Source organism: Trematosphaeria pertusa, assembly GCF_010094035.1.
Source record: "Trematosphaeria pertusa strain CBS 122368 unplaced genomic scaffold BU26scaffold_17, whole genome shotgun sequence".
Classification (NCBI taxonomy): Eukaryota; Fungi; Ascomycota; class Dothideomycetes; order Pleosporales; family Trematosphaeriaceae; genus Trematosphaeria; species Trematosphaeria pertusa.
This window is the reverse complement of record NW_022987228.1, coordinates 963,957-990,270: the sequence shown is the minus strand read 5'-3', so window position 1 is coordinate 990,270 and position 26,314 is coordinate 963,957. Positions and strand designations below refer to the sequence as shown.

Sequence of the window (26,314 nt, the reverse complement as noted above, 5' to 3'; positions counted from 1 at the left end):
CCACCATTGCTCGTTGTCTCAAGCTCAAACCGGTGCAATCCACCATTGCTCGTTGTCGCAAACTCAAACCGGTGCAATCCACCATTGCTCGTTGTTCGAAAGAACCCGATCTGCAACAAACATCACCTCGTCGCAATCCTGATTGTCGCCATCCTCTCCTCCACAAATAGAGTCCAAGCTGATTATGCGGCCCCAGTTCGAAGAGCCAGGCCCACATAGGTCGCGGATGATTGCGGTATCGGGCGAGGTCCCGAGCCACTCCATGCCCTCTATCGCCTTAGCCTTGATGCAGTAGAGTCCACCCTTGGCCTTTCCAGTGTCGCCATCAACCTTCGCGAAGACAATAACGCCACTCTGCTTCCATTGGCTGTTTGCAGTGTAGTGCTCAATGTGTCCAAATTGCAAGCCAAGAATTTCACCTTTGCCGGGGATGGTCACACGCTTCGGGCGGAGAGCGAATACATCGCGACACTCGACGAACCCCGAGCTAACCGGCTTCGTGTATTGTTCTGGTGTAATCCAGAGCTTTGCAATTGGGGGAAGGTCCTCCGCAGACTCCATAATATTGTCATCGTCTTCGTTGCAGATGTTATTGAAGTGGACCGCGATCCGGTACTTTGTATTGTTTATGTCGCCGAGAGGATACCTGAAGTCTTCATGGAAAGAGGAGAGGATGTTCCATTCGGGCAGCTTGCGTGTTTGAGCTTCTTTGAATGCTTCGGTTATGATAGCTGTTGGAATGTCCTGCAGCATGACTGCTTCTGCTGGGTCCGCTCTGAACGTGCGAAGGTCGAGAAGAGCCTCTTCAGAAGGGGAGAGTAAGTGCATGACTGCTGGTACCACAGTAGGGCTTGAGGGGTTTGGGAGTCCGCGTGATGGGTTTTCCGATGATTTGATGTAGCGGGCTATTAGAGACGTACACGGAGTCGATGGTGTTTGGGGACGGTAATCTCGAGTCGAATTCCGGGGTTGAGAGACACTCGATGGAAGTTGAGGGGTCCAGGAATTCGCGTGATGGGGTTTCTGATAAGCAGATGTATCGGGCTGTCGGAGGCGTACACGAAGTCGATTGTGTTTGGTGACTTGGTGGCGTTTAAGGATGGTGACCTTGAGAGTCGGACTCCAGCGTTGAGGAATGCTCAATCGAAGTTGTTGAGGAGCGAGGTGGGCTACTACTATAGCCTAAGTCTGGAGATTTTGTAGATTTGGGAGCTACCGCGACAGTACTTGGGTACAGAATAATGCTGCAGTTTCTTTAACTCGCCATGTTCGGGGAAGGGGGAGAACTTATAGTGAAAGGATGCTAGTAGATAGGCTAGCGAAGGTTTTTTTTTAAAAATTTTTATTTTATTCTATTGTACAAAGAAAGAAAGAAAGAAAGAAAGAAAGAAAGAAAGAAAGAAAGAAAGAAAGAAAGAAAGAAAGAAAGAAAGATCTACGCCTAGCCCTTATTATTATTCTTCTCCTCTACTAGTAGTAAATTAATATAATTTACTAACTAGTAAAGCGAGGCTATAATAGTACATGTATGGACTCTACTGAAATCTAGGAAGGAAGGTATGGAGTGATGACGGCTCCGCACTTCTTGCACGGCTGGAATCGCGGTGGGGGTTTGCTTGCGGACTTACCCTCTTGCAGCGAAGTTATAAAGCGATGAGAAGATGCAGGGGAAGAGAGAGAGGGAGGGGTCGATGGATGAGGATGACTATACGCGTTCCCAGCCCAGCCCGACAATCCTGAGCTCCCTCCCACCGGCTGGCGAAAACCTCACATCTGTATCTGGCAGATATCTGTATCTGAATCCGCGTCTCTGGCTGGCAGTCGTCAAAGGTACCTTTTAGCCCTGCCCAGTCAGGCAAGCAGGCAAGCAGGCGGCGGTTCGTTTCGCGCGTCGTAGTTCAGAAATCCTAACCCCGATTACCCCGATCACCCGAAGGAAGGAAGAGTTCCAGTCTGCTATGTCGCAGTTGAAGGGGGGTTGAGGATTGGGGAGCTGGAGCCGGAGCTGGAAGCGGAGCTGGAGCTGGACTGGAGCTAAAGTGGATATAGGTATGGTCATCGTTCTTTCTCTCGTAGACGCTCTTGTAAACACATACGCACGCAAGTAATTACAGCTGTACTAACTTTGGACATCTTATCTATAATTGAGTTGATTTCGAAGAGAAGAATTAAGCAACTGATTATTCATTCATTCCCCCTCCTTAGCACAGGCAGATGCGGTCTACGTCCCTCTGTCTTGGACGCTCAGCTGAATTCCACCCCCATTCACCAACAGGTACTGCAGTCTCGTAGACGGGTCGGCGTTGGTGTCGGCGTCTGCGTCCACATCCGCATACAGCTCGTCCGTACTTTCAAAAGCACCAGGCATGTTCGTCACTACCCTCGCTTTACCATCCTCAACCAGGTCACGTTCTATTGTACCACGCTCCCCCTCTCGACCTTCACATGTACTACCGCACGCATCACCACCTACTCCCCCTTCCACAACATCAATCCCACAACCCACTACCCAATCCCCACCCCCAACCTCTCTAGCTTCATCCCGAGCACCCTATCGCGCAACCCGCCAACCACACTCCCCAGCCTCTTATTCTCAGCTTCCAGCTCCGCGTTCCGCGCCGCAAGCCACTTGTTCTGTTCCACAACCTGCTTGTAAAGTGCCATGCTCACGGTGGAAGTGTTCAAGCGGGCAGTGGGTACGGGTATGGGGATGCGCGGTTTGCCATTTGCGGTTGCGGTCACGTTCGGAGAGGGCAGCGGGGACGAGGCTGAGGCTTTGCGCTTGCTAATTCTAGCGTTAGTAGATGCGCTGGATGCTAATGCGTTGCTGGTTTGGCGCGCGGGCCGGTGTGGCAGTGGGAGTCCGTGGTGTGAGCTCGCGTTCGCAGAGGTGGAGAGTTCTGGCTGCTGTGGCAATGATGCATTATTACTTGGGCTTCCCTGCACGTTGGGGTCAGCAAAGCTCGTCCAGATGTAGCCCAGCAGTCGACGCAAGCGTATAAGCACCCCGATATCACTTACAAGTAGGTGTCCATGATTGCTGGGCGTAGTATCTTTGGACTTGCCCTCCCTACTGCTTTCGGGCGGCGAGTACTCGCTTCGGCTGTTGAAAGGAGTTGATGAAGCGCCATGGCCGTCGGATGTAGCATCTTTGAGCTTGCTGCTGATACTACTCGACGGTTCTGCAGGGGTAGCGTTCGCAGCATTGGCTATGCGGTCGAAACCAGATGTGGTTGCGCTGTTGCCCTTTTGACCGCCACCGCTCTCGTTCGTGGCGTTGCTGCTGCTGTTTGATAATTCCATCGCGATTGATAGATCGAAGGATTCGTTCGCTGTGAGGACACTTGAAGGAGTTTTCTGTGCATGCAGCTATCCGTCTTGGCTAACCTATCTGCCGTACACATGCTGTTTTGAGCATGCCGTTCATGACAAAGAGTGAGCATCTTCATAGCGCAGGAAAATACCCAAGGACGAGGACGATGTGAAGAGATGATAGTATATAATGATAGGATTCTATGTAGCAGACAGGTAGCGTTCTATTTCGAGAGGCACGACTTCGCATCACAAAGACAGCAGTGAATGACAGGCTGGGAGAACAATCCCGCATCAGCAAGATAGCGAAATGGGGGACTGGTCAGGGGTATACCCGGGAATATGTGCTTTCGGGCAAAGGAAACAGGGAATTAGGAAAACAACGCCGCCAGAAGTAACTCTCCATCCACCCAAGCCCTCCTCAGCAAAAGCCGAGGAAAGAGGACGTTGTATCGAGACGTGCCATGGCGGCGGCTGGGTGCGAGGCTGGTGGCTGCGTCAAAGAGAACCAGAATAGGCTATGGCGGCGATGGGCGTCAAAGAGAGAGGATGTGTCGAGACGGGCCAGGACGGCGAGAGAGGCCATAGCGACGAGCACAAGAACTCGCTCGCTGCGTCAAAGAGAGACGACGTGTTGAGACGGGCCAGGACGGCGAAGCTCGCTGGCTAGGTCAAAGAGAGTCCATGGCGACGGTGAGCACGAGGCATGGCGGCGATGAGGCTTGCTGCGTCAAAGAGAGACGTTGTATTGAGACGGGCAATGGCAGCGACTGGGCGTGAGGCCAGTAGCTGCGTCAAAGAGAGACGGCGTTGGGCGACGACAGACGGTGGTGGCGACGAGCACGAGGCTCGCTGGCTGCGTTGAAGAGAGAGGCCATGGCGACGAGTTGAAGCTGGCTGCGTCAAAGGAATAGGTCATGGCGGCGACGAGGCTGGCTGCAATGGGACGGGAGACTGGCGTGAGTCACGTGAGGCAGTAGCCGCGTCAAAGCGTCGCCGAGCGGCAAAGAGAGCGCCAAGACTGCCGTGGCTTGGCGTGGCTGCCAAGAGACAAAGGAGCCCGGCGGCAACGACCTCGGGAGACACCACGCAAAGAGACACCAAAAAAACCATACAGGGACACCACACAAAGAAAAGACGGCACCGCACACGTACATCAGGCCCTCTGCTCGCCCAACATGAGCTGCAACAGCTTCCTCTCTCTTGGCCACTCGGCCTCTGCCTCTGCCTCTGCCTCGTTTCGACTCCCGCCATGCCGCCCGTCCGGCGCGACCGGCCTCGCACGACGCCCGTTCACGACCTGCCCGACACGCCCGAGGCGCCCGACATGCCCGAGGCGCCCTGGTACATGACGGAGAGCGTTGCCGCATGCATTGAGCATGTGCGTCCCCGCGTTGCCGAATACGTCGAGCGCATGCAGCGCATGCCGCGCTCCCACCCACGCTGGGCCGCCGGGGCGCTAGCATTCATACTGGTCTTCTCCTGCTACTGCATCCCCAACTTGATCGGCTGGTACTCTGCCCCCGACTCACCGGCGCTGCGTGAGTACTCACTCCACTACACGCTTCCTTCCTATTGTTCCCCCTGCTAACTTCTCGCCCAGTCCCCTACGCGCCGGGCTGCCGTCCGCCGCCCTCATTCCACAACCCCTCCGCCACCGTGCCGACCGAGATCCTGTGCCTTCCGCCACGCCGCTACTACACCCACCCCTACTTGCAACGCGATGTCAACAAAGCCTACCGCCGCATCTCCAAATGCTACCACATAGACAAAGCGATGATGCATCCCGGCTACGGCGTCAACTTCACCTACGAAGACATGCGGCGCGAGCACGAGTTAGTATGGTTGGCACACAAGGCCTCACCGACTGCTTCTTCCCAAATGATCAAGTGGGTTAACGCGCGAGCCTTTGGCGATAACTGGTACCGGCGTTCCTACGCCCATGATATGAAACGGGAGATTGAGGATCACAAGGAGCGGAGGAGTACGCCGCCGAGTGGCACGGTTCTTGCCACAGAGCAGGTCGCTATAGGGGAGGCCCGACGTTGCTGGTGCGGCCTTCGTCGCACGGCCTGGGAACACTCTACCGCCGCCTTTATCCCCGCGCACTAGAGACGCGCTCCGCAGACGGCCGACGAGTATCGCGCAACATGCCCTCCATGCCGCCTACCGGATGCCTTGGCTCCTTACGTGGAGACCATTAAGCATAGGCACGAGCTGCCCTCGGCCGAACATCTGTTCTGGGACTCGCCGCCCGTGGCATCCTGGCATCCTTTCGACATAGCCTTCCGACTTTACCATAGAGGCTTGTGGAATCATCTAAAGGCGACATTGTTGGGAAGGGACTTTCTAACGCCGATAACGCCGGAAGAGAAGGCTTGGTGTATAGACCAAGGATGGTGCGAAGTGCCGTTTATTCCGTATGGATTTAAGCTGGAGCGTGGGTGGGTAGTTAAAGAAGATGAAGAAGACGTTAGAAAAGGAAGAAGTGCCAGGGAGTGGTCGTGAGGGGTGTTTGGGTCGCGATTGGATGCAGATGGACAGCGGAAATGTTTGTTGTCTCCCACATGCCCTTTTCATTCCGTTTGTAGGTAGAGTATGGAAAGCAGAAGCGTGCGACGGGATTGAAGCGGCAAACGTTTTGTTCTTGGAGCTTGCGTGCTGGTGTAGCATACATGAAGGGGCGGGCAACGAATAAAATAAGCCAAAGGAAGGGATGGATCCAGGGATACATTCCCGAGTCGCTAGCTCCCAGCCTAAATCCCACCATGGCCCGGCCCGACCCGACCTCCAAGCAACCAATTATTCTGGGCTAAGGCCCGCTGACACGTCGCCACCCAACCTTATCTCAACCTCCATTCCCGAGTGTGCATCCTCGAGTCCGCGCCTCCCTGGCTTCCATCTACGCCGTCTTCTTCCGCCGCGACGCTCCCTTGATCGCAACCGCATCATCATCATGGGGTATTTCCTGGCCCTCTCCTTTGAGCCAGAGATGTAGCCGCATCGGAGGTCCTGCGGCATCGGGATGCTCCTTGTGGAAATCCCGCAAGAGCCCGGGAACTCCCTTGAAGGACTGAGCAGGCTCCCATTGAGAACTCGAAGGGTCCAAAGGGTCCAATATCTAGTATTGTAGCACGGTGAGGTGAACGCGGCTGGCGAGGATAACGAAATCGTCGTTCTTGACGTCGGCGGGCTCGGGTAGAGGACCGTGGATATAACCTGAGACGCCTTCATTGTCAGCATATTCTTCAACCCCAACGACTTCGCAGGGTTTTGGCTTGCTCGAAATTCCCGCAAATACCACAAGTGAGTCCTCTAACGAGCAGACAAGGAATCTAAGGAGCGTGCGGATGCCGGCCGGCCCGCTTCGAACGGAGCCGTGAAACTAGAGCGAGCAAAGTTCGTATACAGGCATACATGCAACGAGCGCGAACTAGCTGGAACCTCCGTAAACGACATCCTGTGGTCCTTCAGTGGACAATGCGGGCGCGAGGCGACCGAGGATCGTATACCGAAACTCTTCACGCTAGACGCTTTGTACACGACGTCCTAGTGTCCTTCAGTGGGTAATGCGGCCATTCGTGCAGATTGAGCATGCCGCCTCCTCGGCTTCTCCCTTCGCCCACGCCGGCGGCGAGTTCTGGAATGTATAGTGTGCACGCAGCGGGTGCAAGGTAATTGCGGATTGTATGCTGAAGCTCTTCAGGTGCAAAGATCTAGAAATGACATCCTGGGGACCTTCAATGGGCAATGCGAGTGCGCAATGACTGCGGATTGTACGCTAAAGCTCTTCAGGCTGGAAAATCTATAAATAATATCCTGGGGTCCTCCAGTGGGTAATGCGAGTGCGGCGTAATTGCGGATTATACGCTGGAGCTCTTCAGGCTAGGCTATGTAGGTCTCGGACCGATAGGAACCTTGGAATGCCGGTATTCCATGATAGTGCTTCATCGTGCATGTAACTATCTCACGGTGTGCAGTTAAACTAAAACAAAGAGGGGAGCGTAAAACGTCACGACGGCCTTCACGCACGAAGAAAAAGTAGGCTATTATGAGGCTGAGAAGGGAGGCACGAGGGTGAATTGAACCCCCTTCTGCAACACCGAAGCGGAGCCACTGAATTATAACCCTTCGCGCCTACACACCTACACCTGCGCTAACGCGGCGACGAAAGGGCCTAAGCTGCGAGCCATCTTAGCTGTGACGAGATTCGCTACGCCGCGATCCGATCCGCGGCTATGGTCAGTATTACGCTCGGCATCGAGCCACGCACCGTAGTCAACGCTTGACCCCAGGGTCTCGATAGAGGAGGATCGGAGGCTGCTACAAACTCCTGGCCAGAGCGACGTTTGTCGGACGAGAATGTCCGCAATGAAGAGAGCAAGAGAGGATTGATCCGCTATGAAGAAAGCTGTCGGAGCGACTCTTGACCAGACTGCTCGGGAAGAGGTTCTGCAGCAAGACATCCGTAAAGGCAAGCTGGTGGTTAAGACGCTAGAAAGTTCTAGACAGCAAGCGCCCCGGACTCGCTTTGCGCAATATCTTATCCCATGCAAGCTGACCCCCTCGGGCCCTCCTGCTTCCTTAAATCTTCCGGCTGGAAAGTGTGCAGAGCGTGGATTTTTTCTTGGATCGCAAAACCGAGAATTAGCTGGGAGTGCTCGCGGATTAAAACAGGACACTGTTTACTATTCACCGTTCACCATTCTCTACTTACTATTCACTATTCACTATTTACTATTCACTATTCACCATTCACCATTCACCATTCACTAAGCGCTATCTAGAACTTCATTTTAGCAAAGGCGCATGGCACCACAAACCGACGCGTCTCAATGCTACGTCTTTCGCACCCTCCTGCCAGAATGGTGCATAGCGCGGATTTTCTCAGATCGCAAGACCGAAAAATCGGCTGGAAGCGCCCTGAGGAGCGCATGGCACCACCAACCAATCAACCCATCTTAATGCTGTGCAGTCTTTCTAAGCGTGGATCAGAAGAATATGTATGACGAGAGATAGCCGTTCGCAGGCCATTTAGACGGCCGCGTTATTCGAGGGATAGCGCATTAGTGAAAGTAAAGAGACGACAAGGTGGTGAGGGTTTCGGGGACGTTGATGTACGGCTCAGGATGATGCCGTAGCGTCAACTTGCAGGAGCCGTACGAATGATGTGACTGACGGATAAATGTCTTCCTTTCCGCAAAGGTCGCGGACGCGGCCTGGCGACATAGTCTAGCCGACTCTGATCCTAGGTTGAGTGCATCAAGAGAACCCTCTAGATTCAATGGAGTGCCAGCGCCGGCGCCTGCGGATGAGAACGAATTGTACGAGCGGAGCAGCGACACCTGGTAAGTCAAACGAGGGCTTTACACTAGGGTAGAGGCGGGTGTGTAGCTTAAGGCGCAACAGAATTAACATCTATATTGGCAACTTCTCCAATTAGCAATTATGTCGCTCTGTAGCAATCTAAGCGACGACAATTCACCAGCAGCGCCTGTGAATCACAAAATAATTGACGTGCCTTAGTTTCGAAAGCAGGTCACCGTCTCGTGGATAATTCTAAGCTTCGAATAATCATCCAGCAACGGCCATTCGAGAAAGTCGGTCACTCCCCGCGCACCCCTCGACAGATGCTGAGAAAAGCGCGGTCTTAATGCAGACACATCTAGACTGCACCCTCCAGTTAATCTAAACTCGGTGTAGGTCATCAAATGAGAGACGCCACCTCTAATCATGGTCTATAACTTAATAGTTGAATCGGCATCTGCTCGGATTCGTGTCCCTATACAGCGACTAAGACCACGTCCCGCTTTCACTACTTCAAAAGACGGTGAAAAACACGACAACTATTCGTCGTCCTCGTTCCCTGGCTCTTTAGCTTCGTCGCGCATCCTCTTGCTTCTTATCATCTTCCTGCCAGCATTTCATCGTCCAGCTCCTTAACCCTCTTCTTATACCATATCACCCGCCGCAGGATTATCCCCGTCTAACATTCGACGTCCAAACGTTCCTCCTTTTCTCCCCTCCCCTCTCGCGCCCTGTCTGCATTACTTTCTAAAACCCGTTACCGAGATCTCGTCAATGTATAAACAATGTGCAAAGTTCAAGGAAATAGTTTGCAAATGCAGCGGTCGTAATTTACTCTAGAAAGCCTCTTCTACACACTCCCGTTCTTAACCTCGCAGCTGAATGCTCCAACCCTCTGTGCTAATCATCTCGGTTACTTCCAAAACCCCGGTGCTAATCCTCTGCACTCTGCATTCCGCCTATCCGACCTGGTCAGCATTGCTCGACTGTCCGAGAACCCTGGGAGATGTAGCTCGATGAATTTTAGTCCATCCCCATGCCTTCTTGTGCCTTGGCTTCCCGCAAGAACGGCGTGTAAGGCGAATTTTGGCGAGCGTTATTGACGCCCTCAAGCTCTAGGTGCTGGACTCTATACCTGACCTCGAGCTTGTCGGTTCTCGAAGGTAGATAGTCTCTCCCGGGAACGTCCGCCCTTTCGGGGGGGCATTGTCATACAAGTGGCTTTCCCTGCAGCAGCGGGTGGCGGTAGTGATAAATTGTCATACCACGCAAAGCGTAAGGCCTGAAGCTTCTACACTCCGCCATGCGCTTTCACTCAAGAGAACAAACACACCGACCGAGGAATTTTCTGAAGCAGGCCTGCGGCGATGAGCAGCATTTTTGGGGTAGCTGCATCTGAGGCCGAGAAGCCCCAGTCGACGCTCTCTAAAGTGAGGGAAAGTTCGAGATAGGAGGAGCCGGCTCGAGCACGAAGAATTTCTTTGGAAGACGGTGCGTCTAAGTGGTGTGGGGGACGGCGAGGTTTGAAGATCGTGGTAGAGGTCAGGTTCGCCGGCGTAGCTTGAGTTCTAGCTGCCTAAGACTGGTGCCACGCACTACCTATTGTTTAGCGGAAGCGTGTCGGCCTCCAAGTCAGTGATCAAGCGCCGGTCTCGGATGCCTGACTGAGCTGTCGAGCTTGAGCTGCTAGATGTCGAGCGCAATGTGAAGAAGAACTCGATACGGGCGAAGGTCAAGGTCTAGGTTAGCGCCAAGGGCTCATTCCTTTCCAAAGTATGACGACGCCCAATGGCGCGGAGTTCTCGCGTGACCGCTGTCGAGCTCTACGACACGGTCATAAAGCTACGTCTCCTCATCGCCGCCTTCTCCCTTCACGCACTGGCGTCACGGCTTGTCTGTGCCCGCGGAGCGTCTTCGACCAGACCAGCGATGAAGAGGAGGGGGTGACGAACAAGACCTTGATGTCGCGCCGCTCCCCAGGGTTAGCCGCATCGAGAGCGTGATGTTGGGCTTGATCGGGAGGGCGTCAAAGTGGTTTCTGTGTTCTTCAGCATGTCACGTAGAGAGGGCGTCCCACTTCGCGTTCCGTATACAGCATCTGTCCTCCATCCATATTGCCCGCACGGGTCCCGTTCGCGTAAGTCTGTGTGGATATCTAGATCAAGGTGGCGGTGAGCTTGCAACAATTCCGGCGCTCGTCCTGGGCTTCGCCGTGGCCGGGAATATGGTCAGTATAGTATCGGGCGGCTGTGTATCCAGCGATAGCGTACCTAAAACCAACCCTCCTACACGCATCGCTCTTGATGATGGCACATCCGTTTGCGCCAGCCCAGCAGAACCCCAAAGACGCAATAACCCAGGCCGCACGATTATAACTCAAACCTGCAGCTCGTCCTCGCTCTCGACTCTCTCCTCTGCCGGCCTCCGCTTCTTCTGGGGCGGCATTGACTGCCTGACCTGGGGTGGCGGCGAAAATGGAGTTGACATGGGCGTAGGTGGCCGAATGGATGCCGCGGAGCCCCTGCCCGTATTGGCCTTGAGCCTCGACCCCGGACCCTTCATCTTCAGCTTGTTGTTGTAGAAATGCGGCAGGGCTGCCTTGATGGACGCGACACGCTCATCGAGGGCATACCGGACCAGGTTCTTGAGGATAGCCCGCGCTTCGAGCAGCGGCGGCTCTGTCCACGTGGTACAGGCGTGGATTGACTTCATGTAATGCTTCGGCTGGCCAGCCCCGTCATCCTCGCGCCAGTGTAGCCATATATTGACAATCTCGACGTTGCACGTAACGGAGACGTGCAGCGCCTCGACAACGGTAGCGGGCCGATTGTAGGCGATTTGGTAGTAGTCGTGTAGGTAGTTGACAACGGCTGCGCCGTCGCGGGCAGTCTGGCACATGGCGACCTGGTGAGCTTCGCCGTTTGCGGGCTTCCATTGAGAGGTAAGGAGCGGGAACAACAAGCCTGGATTTAGCGTGAAGCTACGCTGTCAGTTTAGCTGTATGTAGTGAAGCCAGGCCCAGGGATTACTCACTGGCGCAACATTGCCTGCTCCTCCTTTGTAAATGCGGTGGCCAGACGTGGTGTGTACTTGCCAGCCTCAGTTGGGGATAGATAGCCGGTCGCTGTGTCGGGCTGTGGTTGTGTAAGAAGGCCATACTCAGTCTCGATGATTTTGCTTGGAGCATTGGGGAGGAATTGGCGGTCCAGATTGTGATTCGGCTTAGAGGCTATGCCCGGAACCGCCAGCGGTGAATTCGAGAACAATAGCAACGGCTCGAGCAAGCGGTTGGCTCCGGGTTCATTCTCCAGGGCCGCAGGTCGGCGGAGGTCGACTATCTTCTTTGCGTTTGGCGAGCGCGTGCCTGGGATCTGCTTGAAGAGCTCTTGCTCGATGTGCCTCTGAAGCGCTTGTGGCCAGGGGTGTGTTGTGTCCACATCGATTTCATAGGCAGCCAGCTTCGACTGTTTGTCCCACTTCTTCTTCATCGGCGACTCGGAAGCGGCTGACGATTCGCCCGCCGACACCGAAGACGCCGACGCAGAGTTGGATGTTGACTGTAGCTTCCAGTAGCGCGGGTTATGGCTGGAGAGGGCTCCGACGTTTGTGTGGGTGAGTGGCAGCGAGCAGCCGGAGCAGGGAGGGGAGCGCGGGGAGGGGTTGGCGGCGGGCTGTTTGGCGGTCAGCGCGTCGGTGTCGCCTCCGGCCGATGAAGAGCTGCTTGACCGCAAGCGTTTCGGCATGAGCGGAGAGGTGCGTGGAGAGAGAGAGAGAGAGGAAGTGTGTGTGTGGTGCGGACGAAGAGGTGGAGTGTATGCAGCGGGTCCGGCGTTGTGATGGTGGATTGAAAGTTCTTGCCAAGTCTAGTAAACGCTAGCCCTCGTACGGAATAGTGCCAGGTCAGGCCCGGGATCGGCCCGGGCGGGTCGTTTCGATCTCGCCTATGCCCGAACACCTTATCCGGCACTGCAGCCTGCAAGAATACTTGCGGAGGTCGATGCGGGCGATATGTGTGAATTCGAGTGCCTCCGACTTCTAATTATTGGGTGCAGCCGTTCTCCCAATGAGCACTCCGGAGACACCAACCCACAGCAAGGCAACGCTGCCAGAATAATGGACTGAACGACCAGATTATCATTTTCGAGATCGAGCTTCAAAAAGTGGGTCTCCCTCGCATCGACAAAATTATTTGAGCCAATCAGAGAGCTCGCATCACCACTTGCTCGCTTACCTACAAAGGTCTGAGGTACAATTGTTCGCTTATGGTCACCCACCTATTCGTCTGTTAATTCACCTTAGGATATGCGCGCGATAGGCGGCGGACCGATGACAAGTACGCGCTCTCGGACGCGCTCGCAGTCTCGATCGTCCTCAACGGCTTCATCCGGCGGAACGGAAAAGTTTTGGAGCTCCTCGGAAGGGAGGGCGACACATGGGCGCCCTTGTGCTTGGTGGAGCATGGCCAGGTAAGTTAACAACAACTCTGCCTTTCACATGTTTGACCAGTGGTCAAACTTCTGTGCATAGAAGCTGCACCGACCTTCCACGTCCGAAGGAAATCAGGACATGCTATGCACTGCACACTTCTACGTCCGCCATCCCAGTACATATCATATACCCACACAGCCTCGCGCCAACCACGGCCATCGATGAGCTTGACGGCAATGGTGTGCTCGTCCTTGGAACGCGCCCGAGCCCTTGAAGTTGCCAAGGAGCTTAGACGACCGTACACTTTTCAGGCCCTCGACATCGACGACGGCTCAATCATCCTTCATCTAAAGAGCCCAATTTCTTCTCCTGATATCCCATATCGGTTCTCTTTTGGAGTTCCCCTGTCCCTCAGCACCCACTATATCACAACCCGGTTGGTAAAACGTGCTCGTCCATATCGAACGCGCTCACCGCGAAAGGCGCGACGCGGAAGCACGCTCCGAAGCATTGCAAAAGGAAGCAAAAATTCTCGAAAAGACGCTTTCGAGCGAGCACGCCCGACCCAGGTCCTCGAGAACTCGCTGCGTTACACTGTCGAGAAGCCGAGAAGCACGAGAAGGAAACTGTCGACGCCGAAGTGGCTTTGAAAGAAGTGGATCATCAAGTCAGGGGGAAGGATCGTAAGATCGGTGGGGACAGGGTCACGACGGCGACTCTGACAGCGGAGAACACCCAGGTGAAAGAGGCCCTACGCCTGCAACACGAGCTTGATACTATAAGGACCCAACGCCCGCGGGCAGCTTAGGAGATGCTGCTAATTCTAAGAAGTAGCTAAAGAACATAGTTGCATAGTTCTGTATAGCTCTAAGTCTATACAGCTTATCTCTATACAATAGTTACTCTTATCTCTTCTCTACGCGCCCTCTTCTTGCTATTTCTCTTGTTATAGCTTTAGTGCGAATATAACGCGCTTGCTTATAGCCTCTTCTAGCAACTCTACTATTAAGTAAGAGCTCTCTATTAAGCAAAGTCTCGCCTCTAAAAGAACTAGCCTACTACTAATAGAGCTACTAATAATAGTATTCTATATAACTATATACGCGCTTATAATAGGTTAGTAACTTACTCTTCTTAGAGAAGAAAGTTTTAAATAAATAATAAAATAGCTTATAGACTATTAAGCTAGAAATATTAGTAAAAGAATATAAATAAAGCTAGATACCTTCTATATAACTATATAGTAGCTTTACTCTCTTTAAAGGTTATTTATAGTTTTTATATAGAAAGTTAATATATTTCTCTACTAAAGATAAAGATAATAGAAATAATAGTAGAAAGCTATTAGAAGAGTAAAATATAGTTATTACGCTATATTTAGAGACTAATATTATAATTATAGAATTAGAAATAGAGTTAACTAGCTAGAATAAAGAAAATAGTAGGCTAAGCCTAGAGTTATAGAATAAGAAACTATATATAGAGTTATAGAAATAATTAGAGTTATATAATATAGATTAGATAGATTAAAGAGATTAGAACCTAATTTATAGATTAGAATCTAATCTAAGAGATTTATAAAAGCTAGACCTTAGCGCCTAATCTAGCTAAGAAAGATATATATATATAACTAGAAGAAGCTTACTTTTTATAGCTTCTTATAGTTATTACTTTATTTATTAAATTACTATAGAGACTTATAATTTATAGTATTATTACCTCTACCTCTTTATTACTAAAGATTCTAGCCTAAAGTATACCTCTTACCTTCTCTTATAAAAAGTAAGTCTTAGTCTTAGTTAAGAGAATAGCTTATAATAAAATAACTACTTAACGCTAAAGAGTAGAATAACTATATTAATAGTTAGAACCTAAGCTAGAAAGACCTAAGCTTAGAAGCTAACTATAGAAGAATAGATTATAGAACTCTAATAAGTTATTATAGTACTCTAGAAAATAAGCGTTTACTAGGTAGAAGAGCTAGCTATAGTAAAACGCTAGACCTAGGCTAAGATTACTCTATCTAGACGTTTTAATAGAAAAAGAGAAAACCTTAACGTATTTCTAGTAGCTATAGAGCTCTACCTATAATATAACGCTATAGTATTTCTATAGAATAAAGATAAGATTCTAGAAGCTATAATAAATATAAAAGAAGAAGCTTTTACGTAGGCTAAACTCTATATATTAGACTAGCTAGAAAATAAGAGTAATATAAAGAAAATATAATAGTTTATAGATAAAATCTTTAAAAACTAGACTAGGTTTATAAAGTACCTTAGAGAAACGTTTAAAAAAGTTAACGCGTATAAAATAGCGTAGAAAAAGCTATTTAGACTATAATAGACTAGATTAGTATTATAGTACGTAGTAATATTTAGGTAGCTAAGCGCTTACCTAGACTAGAATAACCTTATACTAGTAGAACTCTTCTATAAAAAATTAAAGAAGTTAGTTAAGAATAATATCGCGTACGCTAAATAACTAGAGAACCTAAGTAACACTATAGAAATAGTAGTAAAAATTAATAACTAGTAGTATAAATAAAATCTAAAGTATTAATAGAGTAGAGACTACTCTATACTATTAATAGTTAGAATAAGATAACTATAGACTATATTCTAGAGAGACTCTATAGACTTAGACTAAGTTAAAACTCTATAGAAGAGAAAATAGACTCTATAGAGTAAGAAAAAGGTATAATACTTTAAGAAAGAACTATATCTAGTTTATAGTAAAAAAGAATACTTTATATAAAAATATCTAAAAGAAAAGAAAATAGTCTAGATAATTTAGGTAAACTATAATAGTCTTATATAGATAGTATACTATAATAAGAAATATATAATATACTAGAGAGGTAAGATTAACTTAGAATAGTACCTAACTAAGGTTAAAGCTATTATACTAGAGTACTTTACGTATATAGAATATCTTACTCTAGAAACTATCTAATAACGTATTAACGTATAATAGTACTAGATATATATAGAATTCTATAATATATAGAGCTACTAGCACGTATATTAGAATATTCTATTTACTAATAAAGAATTCTAGAAGGCGTTAGACGCTCTTAAGAAAATAGTATAATTAGTAGAATATCTTATAGATAAGAAAGTATACTTATATATCTAGAAGATCTACTAGAGCTTCTCTATAAACTACTCTAGAGCTAGAAAAGCTAAGTAATAGTAACTAAGGTATATAGAAAGAGATAAGTATTAGAACCTCTTCTATAAGATATACCTAACTAAACTATCTTAGAGAAAGAAACTCTCTAGGCTATTTCTATATAATTAGAAAATTAAAGCACGCCTATAGTAGAAGTTATACTAGCTATATAAAGGTAACTACCTAGGCTATAACTATATCTACTAGGCCTATTCTCTTATAATCTATAGCAGAGAAGAAAGAGCTATAGTTAAGATAGCTATTAGCACCTAAGAGCTAGATAATAAGAAAATCTAAGTAGCTACGTATATAAACCTAAGGCCTAAAAAAGAAACTAGTAGAATAGTAACGCCTAAACTAGTTAAGAAAGTATATAGTAAAGAATATTACACTAAACTATAGAATTAATATACTATAGAATACTAATACTATTAGAAATAATACTAAACTATAGAATAGAAGGCCTAATACTCTAATTACTATACGCTTAACTATAGATAGTACTTTCTAGAATAGAAATACTCGCACTATAGAGAAAAGACTAAGAGTAAATATATAAAACTATACTAGACTATATACTTACTAGAAAGATGCCTAGTATATATAGTAGAAAAGAAATAGAGATTAGTACTAGCTACCTCTTTAAAGTTAAAAAACTAGCAGGCCTCTAAAGTAGAGGTCTAGCCTAGAAAGGCTCTATTTAGACTATAGGTAAGATTATTACTCTAAAATCTAGAATACTATACGTAAAAGCTATATTAGAAAGTAAGAGACTTATAGTCTATATAGATAGTAGAGTAGTAAGAATGTATATTTTTGCTAGCCTAGTAAAACTATAGAATATACTATTTTAAGAGAAATAATAACTATACTAAGTATAACTTATAGATAACTAGCTACCTATCTTTAGCTAAGAATAGATTTACTTAGAAACTAAGGTATAGGTATTAGATATCTAGAGAATATAAGAATAATAATTCTATAATATTATAGAACTAGAAAATATAGACGTACTTCTAGAACTAGACTAGCTATAGAGATATAACTTTAATATTAGTTAGATTAGGTTAGAACTCTAAGAAAGGCCTAAAGTAGTATAGAAGACTAGAGTAAGACACTACCTAAGAGCTTACTAAAAGCTAGAGGTAAAGATTAGAAGAATATTATTCGTAAGTTTAATAAAATAAGTAAAGAAGTAACCTTAAGACGTTAGCGTTATATAGATATAAAAGCTATAACCTAATATAGAGTAACTACCTTAGAAGGTTAAAGAAGACTATAAGAAGTTTACGTTATTATTTAATAGATAGAATAATAGCGTTCTACCTAAATATAAGCTATAGAACTATAAGATATCTATAGAAGATAAAGCTATGCTAAAACTAGAGCTAATATACCTACTTAGCTATAAGTAAAAAGAGAAACTCTAAAGATATCTAAAGAGACTTCTATAAAAAGAATACATTTAAGAAAGCTAAAGTCTAATAGCCTTGCTAGTACTATTTATTCTAAAAAAAAATAAATAGCTAAGGCTATATATTAACTACTAATAGCTTAACTAGATAACCTAGAAAAACTAATATCTACTATCTATAATCTTAAAACTTATAGACTAGCTTATAGAAGTATAGTAGTTTATAAAGTTTAATATCTAAGAAGAGTACTACTAAATATAGATTAAGAAAGGCTATAAATAAAAAATAGCTTTTAGAATAAGAGAAAAACTATATAAATACCTAGTTATACTATTTAGACTTACTAATATACTAGTAATATTCTAAAGTATAATTAACGTAGCTCTATATAAATACCTAGAAAGGTTTACTATAGTCTACCTAGATAATATACTTATATACTTAAAGAGAGAACTAGAAGAATATAAGAACTATATATAAAGAACGCTATAGAAGTTTAGAGAGTATAGACTTCTAATAGCTTCTAATAAGAGTAAATTCTATTATATAGAGACTAGCTACTTAGAATTCTACCTAACCTAAGAGAGAATTTAGATAAAAATAGATAAGGTCTAGGTAGTTCTAAACTAGTCTATACTCTAGATAGTAAAAGAAGTATAATTCTTCTTAGAATTTATAAACTACTACTAAAAGTTTATTTAAGAGTATTTATAAATTACTACTCTACTTATAAAGATTATAAAGATTAGAAACTAATAGAATAATAGGCTAGAGCTATCTAATAGTTAAGAATAGTAGAAAGTACTAGAGACGCTATAAATAGAATTTCTCTAGAAATTCTATAGTATAATAATATATAGATACTAAGAAATTAAATATACTCTTAAAAGGCTATAATAAGAATATAGATTTTTTATAATAAAGAGAAAAGTTATAGAGGTAATATAGAAATATATAGAATACTAATAAAATAAGATAGTTAGATATTAACTATATAGACTACTATAATCTCTAGAACTACCTATAGTATTATAGTAGTATATTACTATAAACTTTATTATAAAATTATCTAGATTAATTAAACCTACGTTATAAAGAAAGTGTAATACTATTCTAGTAATTATAGACTAATTTACTAAATATATATACTTTTACGTAACTAGTAAAACTCTTAAGGCTAAAGAACTAGCTTATAAGGTAAGCTAATAACTATTTAGCTAATATAGAATACTAGAATAGGTTACTATAGATAGAGATAAGTTATTTATATCTAAGTTCTAGAACGCGCTACTTAACTAAATAGAAATAAGTAATTAAATATTAACTAGCTTCTATCTATAGACTAATAGCTAAATAGAATAGATAAACTAAACTCTAGAAGAATACCTAAGAAACTACGTTAACTAAGAATAAGATAACTAGGTTAAACTACTATCTATAGCCTAACTAGTATATAATATAGTAAAATAAGAAACTATAAAGATAACTCTCTACTAAGTATACTATAGCTATAAGACTAGAATATATAAATCTCTAATATATATAGCTATAATTTCTCTAAAAGTAGAGAAAAGAGAACGCTAAATAAGAATAATCTATAATAAACTACAAAAAATAGTAGAAAGAATAACTTAATAGGTAAATAAGAAAAAAATTAAGAGACTAACCTTTAAGAAGAAAGGTAAAGTTTTTATTTTATAAAAAAACTTACGTACTAAATAATCTAGTAAGAAACTTAACTATCTATAGATTAGACTATTTAAAATAGATAAATAACTTAGACCTATTAGTTTTAGGCTAAGGCTACTATTAATAATAAGAATATACTCTATATTCTACAAGTCTAAACTTAAGCTAGCGCCTAATAATACACTACTTAATAAGTAAACTAAGGTAGAGCTAGACTAGAACTATAAGGTTAAAAGAATACTAGATAAAAAGTATATATAAGGTTAGTAGAAGTACTAGGTTAGGTAGAAAGAATACCTACTAGAAGAAGATACCTAGAAACTACTAGAGAATCTTAAGAACTACTCTAAGAAACTTAAGAAGTTTTATTAGCGCTACTAACTCTAAAATCTAGAGACTAGAACTCTAGATTCTCTAGATAACTCTAGTTAAATAACTAAAGAGAATTAACTAAAGAAATAGAAGGTTATAGCTATAAGAGTTACTATACCTTCTACTCTAGCTACTCTAGCTTCTTAATATTAGTAAGATTCTTTAAAAGTAACACGTCGCGGCGACGCTATACTAGCTCTAACTACTTTTATAGGCGCTTGCTATAAGTATTAGTAGACTACTAGAACTTACTTAGAGATATCTTCTAGAAGTATAGATAGTTTAGCTCTACGTAAAGATAAACTAACTTAACCTACTAGGTCTTAGTAAGGCGCTCTACCTTAAGACTAGCCTTAGACTACTAAGAGCACAGATTAGCTACTAACTAATCTAGCTTCTCTACCTCTTTCTAGTCTAACATCTTATTATAGAACTAACTCTTTATAATATACTCTAAATAGTAACTAGAGAATATCTTTATAACGTAACGTAGGTTATAGAAATAGTAAGCGCTATAAGAGTTATTAGATATATTAGCGCTAGTACGTAGAATAAGGTTAGCGTAATAGTAATAGTAAACTATTAAAGACTTAGTACGCGTAGGCGGTATAGTAAGAATAGAAGAGAAAAAGAGAATATAATACTATAGAACTATAGGTAGCACTACTCTTATATAAAAATAATATAGAATAATAAAATACTATACCTAGAAATAGAATAGAGCTTTAAAATAACGCTTTAGAAAGAGAGGTAGGTGTTACAATTATAGGATTAGGAACAGAGTTAACTAGCTAGAATAGAGAAAATAGTAGACTAAGCCTAGAGTTATAGAATAAGAAACTATATATAAGGTTATAAGAATAATTAGAGTTACGTAACGTAGATTAGATAGATTAGAGAGATTAGAACCTAATCTATAGATTAGGACCTAATCTAAGAGATCTACAAGAGCTAGGCCTTAGCGCCTAATCTAGCTAAGAAAGGCACATATATATAACTAGAAGAAGCTTGCTTCTTATAGCTTCTTGTAGTTATTGCTTTGTTTATTAAATTGCTATAGAGACTTGCGATTTACAGTATTATTGCCTCCACCCCTTTGTTACTAAAGATCCTAGCCCGAAGCATACCTCTTGCCTCCCCTTACGAAAAGTAAGCCTCGGTCTTAGTCAAGAGGACAGCTCGTAACAGCTAATTAGGGCGTTGTTGTAGAAGTAGTAGTATACTTCTTAGTTAAGATAGAAATGATAGAAACAGCGGTAAGCAAGATGTCTTTGTAAAACGGGGCCGCCTCGACTTTTCATCATCGTATATTATGGGCAAGCCTAAATTCTCTTCGCCTGAACCCTCTCCACTTCGACTCTCTTCGTTTGAACCCTCTTCGCCTAAATTCCCTTCTTCTGCACTTCATCGCCTTTCAATCGTCGCATATGCATCTCCGGTCCCGGGGCGTGCAGGCAGCCGTCGGATAAATGTTTGCTTTCGTGTCAGACTCCAGTCAGTTCAGCGCAGCTTATCCCCAACCTCTCCATCTCGTCGCCACATCCCTTTACGCTTCATCGCCTCATCACGCCGCGGCCTCTCACTTTCGCCCCCTCCACCCCTGCGTATTTTCGTCATCATGCCACCCAAGGCAGAAGAGGAGCCTCTCAGAATTCGTCAGAGAGACAACTGCAAGCCACTAGCTAAGGATAAATGCGACCGAGAATTCCTGTGGACTATCGGCATCTTTTTCACCACTCTGCTTACGACCCTGGTACTATATAGCCACAAATTCCAACGTCAATAGGAGAAGAGCGTCGGCGATCTCGAGTCATGGGGGCCGCTTACCACCCCCTCGAGGTTACTACTAGCATCTTCGACAGGCTTACAGCCTAGGCCGACCGCCACATAGAAGTACAACTCTATCTTAACACCATGTCCGACGCGCACAACTATATCGTTACGGCAACGCGGAGCTAGCTCTAGCTTACCTGCCTTCCAGCGATATGTCCCCCACTCAGACTATACAGCGTCTCAGCCTTAAATCACCATAAGCAACCACGAAGCAGCACATTGGTCCCAGTCCATCGGCAACAAGGAGATACAGAACTTTCTCATTACGCAGTACAATTTCCAGCTACCCATGTGCGCCTATCAGCGCAGCGGCTTTGAGAGCAGCTCTGGCGCACTCCCCGTTGCCATCTACGCCGCTGCACACGCTTCCGCCAAGCGAATTATCACGGTGTCATAGCCGAGCCTGGCTATCTACTACTAGCGGTGGATCATCTCCAGCGGTATTACCAACGACGTACCCGTCGAATTCTTCGCATCCGAGCATTCTTGTCTTTCTCTTGCATCTCGAGTCACCTCGTTTCCCTTCTGGTAGTTAGAACGGCAACACCAAGCTCCCTCCGCATTGTAGAGCACTTTGACGAGGACCAGGATATCAAGGTGCGGCAACTGTGGGATTGAGGAAGCACTATGAGAGCATTGTTAGATCACATCCTGGAGGTGCGCCTCTTTGTGCAGTTCCAGTGCTCGGCTGCCTAGGCGAGCCTCGTGGCAACGAGTAGGTTTGCCAATTGAGATGAGGCTTATCGAATACGTCCCAGTAAAGTTAAGGTATTCGGGATTCGATGTATCTAGCTGTGCATGGCGGGGTCGGATATAGCTTAGTAGAGTCGAGGTAGTCGAGTTTCGGTGCCTAGACCGAGTTTTGCAACGGTGATAGAAGTACATAATTGAGTTTCTACGATACATGCCACATTGTATCTGGTACAGTTCCTGTTCGCCTGCTGTTACTAAATGCCTACCCATTGTCCATATACGCCGAATCGTTCATTGCCCGAGGCCCTAGCTTGATTCCTCCACAATTCACTCACACCCTACCTCGACCCAAAACTATAAAAGGATAACGGATGCGGCTCTCTCTCTCCCCAGCCAGCCAACTGAGCACAGAAACCCCACACCACCCCAGCTGAACACCTCCTGCTCTTGCACCTCGCAACGCCAATCGACGAGACCTCGCTCTAAAATGACGCTGAAAGTAGTAACCAAGACAGGTGGCCAAGGACGCACCATGATTCGCGTACAAACCGCCGACGGGAAAGTCAAGGAGTGGCGTAAAGACGGGGACGGAGTCTATGCGGTCCAAATCAACGAGGGACGAAACGCTTCGCGCGTCGGAATTAGTGTTGAGAACCACGCTTCGCCCACCATCCGAGTTGGCACGCAGAATAACGGGGGTGTTAAGGTGGGAGGAGAAGGCAACAACAGCAACAGCAACTGGGGCGAGTTTGCCCTGCGTCTCTCCTTCGCCGTCATCATTCTCTTCATCGCGTATCTGATACTACGGCAGTAGTTGCTAAGGGCACCCTGAGTGGAGGCTCACCATATATGTTCGGGAAGAGTACTGATCAGGGCAGTGGGGGAGGGTGAGAGCATAATGAGGCTTGATTGTATTATGCTGCTGCGTTCTACGACAACTACAATGGTGTTCAGATATAGCCCATGCAACCCCCTTGATTTCCGTATCTTGCTGCGTTCTGCAACAACGACAATGGTGTTCAGGTAGAGTTCAATACAACCCCCTTGATTTCAATATCCTGAGAATTACCCTATCACCCCCCTCCTCCTCCTCGACTACTCAATGTGTGATGTGACTCAAGCCATATAGATTCACTCGGGCGTCTAGCGAAAATATATCGCTGTCGCGCCATTGGCAAGCACGATAAGTAGGACCACTTCCAAGATCGTCGAGCGTATCTGCTGCGCTCTCAGAGAATCTGCGAGCGCCTGGAGCTGCTACTGTATGCTTTGTAGCCTCTCTTCAATGGTTTGAGATCTGTCGCTGAGCTGAAGATCACGGCGCGGTGTCTGCGGCTGGGGAGGTAAATTGATATCGACGTCGTCCCTGTTGTTTTCGAGTAAGGCGCGGTGTTTGCTGCTACGGCGGAACACTGAAGCGGCGGGGACGTCAGCTGGGCCGCGGCCCTGGGAAGCTATTTAGTTTATTAATTGATTGGTCTTTGCTGTGACGTTTCCCAGGACTCTTACCGTTTCGAGAGCGAGAGGTGCGTCGAGGATAGTCCTCGACTTCGTCGGCTGGTGGTGCGAATCTTGCTGGCGCTTTTTTGATGCGAGGGCTCATGGGGACAACTTTGGAAGCTCTAATATACTGTGACGAGTTTGGGCATCAAGTGTGAGGAGATTCGGCGGCGAAGGTGAGGAGTTGGAAACGAGGATGAGGACACGCAAGCTTTTGCGGGATAAAGAAATAGGGAAGACAGCTACGTCCGTTTGCGGCGAAAAAAGAGGAGACGAGGCCATGCCGTAGAGTACAAAGAAGCTCGGCAAAACAGAACAAAGGGCTTCCATGCTCGCCACAACACAACCCCATCGACTGCCTCGTATCAATTCTCTCGCCTAACCGTTAAGCTAACTTGCGGTATGGTATAGTGCTACTCTCCCTGCACCGCAACCCCTTTGTTGTCTCTGCCCTATCCGAAGCTGGAGGCGCAACTAAGTGTACGCCTTTGTTAGCCCTCAAACTCGTCGTCTTTCTTAGGGCCAACGTGTAGAACTTTGTCCACAAACCGTTGCCTCTGTACCTAAGTACCGTGCCTCCGTTTCTGGATACGTCATTATGACAATGCACGCATAAGGCTTCAACGCAGGCGGCCGGCCCGGCTTTGTCTTCTGTCCTTCACCCAGTCAATGTGAAATACACCCCGGGATAACTGCCCAGCTTTTAAGAGCTTACCGTGAATCGATGCCATTGTTCGGGATGACTTCAAGTGGCGAAGGTGGTGGAACTCGGGAATCAGTCCCGGTCCCGCATCGTCTTCATGCCGTATACTGTGTACATTGTCCACGAAGCGATCAGATGCATTTGTAGACGGTGTACCGAATATTGCGAAATTGTGTTGGGAGAATACGAGCGAGAGATATTTCGGGGGCGCATGCAGTGCTGGGTTTTCGAGGTTGGGGAAGTTCTTGGATTCGGGGATCAGGGGGCTGAAAAAGTTATGAAGACGCGATAGATAGTGAGCCAGCCGCGCGAACCGTGAGAGGAGGATGGAAGACAAGACGAGTGAGTTATTTGGATGCCGTGGTGCTGTTCTCGAGGGGTGTTCGAGGTGAGGTTGGAGGTGGGGCTCTGGAGTTCAGATGCGGCACCATTATGCCGCGAGGGCGCGCGCTGAGCTGCGCAGCAAGCGTAGCTTTCGAAATTCATGGAGACATTCCGAGAATTTTCTAGGGAGCCCAGAGACACGAGCAATTCATGTCCTACTATCTCGACAGGTTTCCTTCCGTGCGTTGGTGCTCAGTTCTGACCTTCGACCTGAAGCGGTGCGCGCAAAGGCGGCATCGTGGACTTACCCGGTTCATCAGATGCAAGAGACCCTGTGTGTGCTCGTCGTCGTGGCCGTTGTCGTCGTAGCGCTGGCTCGCCGCCGTCTTGATGGGTATCGAGGGTTCAGCTGGCCGCACCGGTCGGGTGCCCAAGCATCGCCGAAAATGGCACAGAGAGGCCCGTCATCGTAGCGTCATCGTATGCGAGGAGCTGGCGCTCTTAGGCCGTCGCGGTATGGTCGTGGTTGATTGTGGCCGTGGCATGAGGTTGTTGATCTTGAACGGTGTCGCAGACTGCTACACCGCACGACAACAAAGACCGTAGCTCCATCGTCGAGTTCCTCAACGCCGCAAAGAAGCGCCACATCCACAACACGACCAAACTCAAGGGTGTTCAGAGGACAAACCGGTGCTCCTCCTGCCGCCGCGTCGTCTATACCGTATATTTGCGATCCGCCGGTGGCGCCGAACTGCTCATTCCCCTGGCCTTCGTCGGTTCCGCATGGTCTGAGCTGTGGCCTGATCCGCGAGACGCCGAGGCCGCTGCGATGAGCCAGGACGTCGGGGCCGGCCTCTCGCAGCTCGCCCTTGGCACCTCCTCCGCCGTCGCCAAAACTGGATCACGTGATATGATGATCTGATCAGGTTACTTGAAATTAATAGTTTTCCTCTTGAAGACGCTCGATTGAGAATGCCTGATGCTATTACAAAGGACCGGTCGGGATGATCTTGATGACAGATCGACAAGGCTGTAGCGCGTGTTCGCTCCGAACCGTCGTTGCGTTTCGGGCCGTGGATCTGGTGTCTTGTCGCTTGATAGCGCGGAGTGCGTGAATTAGCCGGACCAGTCGAACGATCCCATTTTGATCCTCTGTGTTGTCAGCCACCCCTAATCTTCATCCCCGTTGCTTATTCGTTCGACTGTGCTTCCTATTACTCGGCATATCCGCGCGATTCGGTTATTATGGAAATCCCTGCCATCCAACAATCCCAGTCCTCTAACAATTTTTGTCATTATAGAAATCCCTGCCATCCAACAATCCTAGTCGTCTGTGAATGCGACGACTTCAGATGCTTCCCCATAGTCATCGCTACTATCTTATTAGCTGCCCTTAATACTTGTCCCTAGTGGTCGTTTGATCGAGCGTACTTTCTACTACTCAGCATATTGCGCAATTCAGTCATCATGGAGGTTCCCGCTGTCGTCGTCCGACTTCCCGACTCCAACGTCGGCAGTATAACAACCGGCTTCACAAGCATTGCTACTAACTGCGCCAACATCA

The 26,314-nt window shown here is 46.7% G+C and overlaps 7 protein-coding genes across 7 annotated transcripts in view; 4 read left to right on the top strand and 3 right to left on the bottom strand.

The window, feature by feature from the left end:
• The window catches only part of BU26DRAFT_510066 (uncharacterized protein), a gene marked incomplete at both ends in the record, with an annotated part of 2,324 nt that extends 1,496 nt beyond the window's left edge, over nt 1–828 (bottom strand). The window contains one exon of the mRNA XM_033827200.1: nt 70–828. Within this exon, the coding sequence (XP_033678571.1) occupies nt 70–828 (759 nt within the window). The remainder of the gene's footprint in view (nt 1–69) is intronic.
• Nucleotides 829–2,221: 1,393 nt separating this feature from the next.
• Nucleotides 2,222–3,404, bottom strand: BU26DRAFT_581785 (uncharacterized protein; the record flags this gene model as incomplete). Its single annotated transcript, XM_033834506.1, has 4 exons — nt 2,222–2,450; nt 2,507–2,940; nt 3,022–3,343; nt 3,388–3,404. The coding sequence occupies 4 exons, from the start codon at nt 3,402–3,404 to the stop codon at nt 2,222–2,224; spliced, it is 1,002 nt and encodes a 333-aa protein (XP_033678570.1).
• Nucleotides 3,405–4,395: 991 nt separating this feature from the next.
• On the top strand, nt 4,396–5,492 carry BU26DRAFT_119469 (uncharacterized protein). The gene is made up of 2 exons (XM_033819499.1): nt 4,396–4,824; nt 4,916–5,492. The coding sequence occupies exons 1-2, from the start codon at nt 4,565–4,567 to the stop codon at nt 5,208–5,210; spliced, it is 555 nt and encodes a 184-aa protein (XP_033678569.1). The 5' UTR covers nt 4,396–4,564; the 3' UTR covers nt 5,211–5,492.
• Nucleotides 5,493–10,911: 5,419 nt separating this feature from the next.
• BU26DRAFT_493540 (uncharacterized protein) lies at nt 10,912–12,107 on the bottom strand (the record flags this gene model as incomplete). The annotated part of the gene is made up of 2 exons (XM_033826156.1): nt 10,912–11,599; nt 11,653–12,107. The coding sequence occupies 2 exons, from the start codon at nt 12,105–12,107 to the stop codon at nt 10,996–10,998; spliced, it is 1,059 nt and encodes a 352-aa protein (XP_033678568.1). The 3' UTR covers nt 10,912–10,995.
• A 944-nt stretch (nt 12,108–13,051) lies between these two features.
• Nucleotides 13,052–14,112, top strand: BU26DRAFT_581784 (uncharacterized protein; the record flags this gene model as incomplete). The annotated part of the gene is made up of 4 exons (XM_033834505.1): nt 13,052–13,085; nt 13,246–13,483; nt 13,588–13,730; nt 14,042–14,112. 4 exons carry the CDS (start codon nt 13,052–13,054, stop codon nt 14,110–14,112), a joined length of 486 nt encoding a protein of 161 aa, XP_033678567.1.
• A 6,897-nt stretch (nt 14,113–21,009) lies between these two features.
• On the top strand, nt 21,010–21,927 carry BU26DRAFT_510061 (uncharacterized protein; the record flags this gene model as incomplete). Its single annotated transcript, XM_033827199.1, has 2 exons — nt 21,010–21,450; nt 21,760–21,927. 2 exons carry the CDS (start codon nt 21,010–21,012, stop codon nt 21,925–21,927), a joined length of 609 nt encoding a protein of 202 aa, XP_033678566.1.
• Nucleotides 21,928–22,710: 783 nt separating this feature from the next.
• Nucleotides 22,711–23,037, top strand: BU26DRAFT_570252 (uncharacterized protein; the record flags this gene model as incomplete). Its single annotated transcript, XM_033833985.1, has 1 exon — nt 22,711–23,037. One exon carries the CDS (start codon nt 22,711–22,713, stop codon nt 23,035–23,037), a length of 327 nt encoding a protein of 108 aa, XP_033678565.1.
• Nucleotides 23,038–26,314: the final 3,277 nt, after the last annotated feature.

What these genes read in the sequence shown, in the direction of transcription:
- BU26DRAFT_119469 (XM_033819499.1), top strand. Translation starts at nt 4,565, where the DNA reads ATGCCGCCCGTCCGGCGCGACCGGCCTCGCACGACGCCCGTTCACGAC. An exon ending in ATCCCCAACTTGATCGGCTG is followed by an intron (nt 4,825 to 4,915) that starts GTACTCTGCCCC and finishes CTTCTCGCCCAG; the next exon opens with TCCCCTACGCGCCGGGCTGC.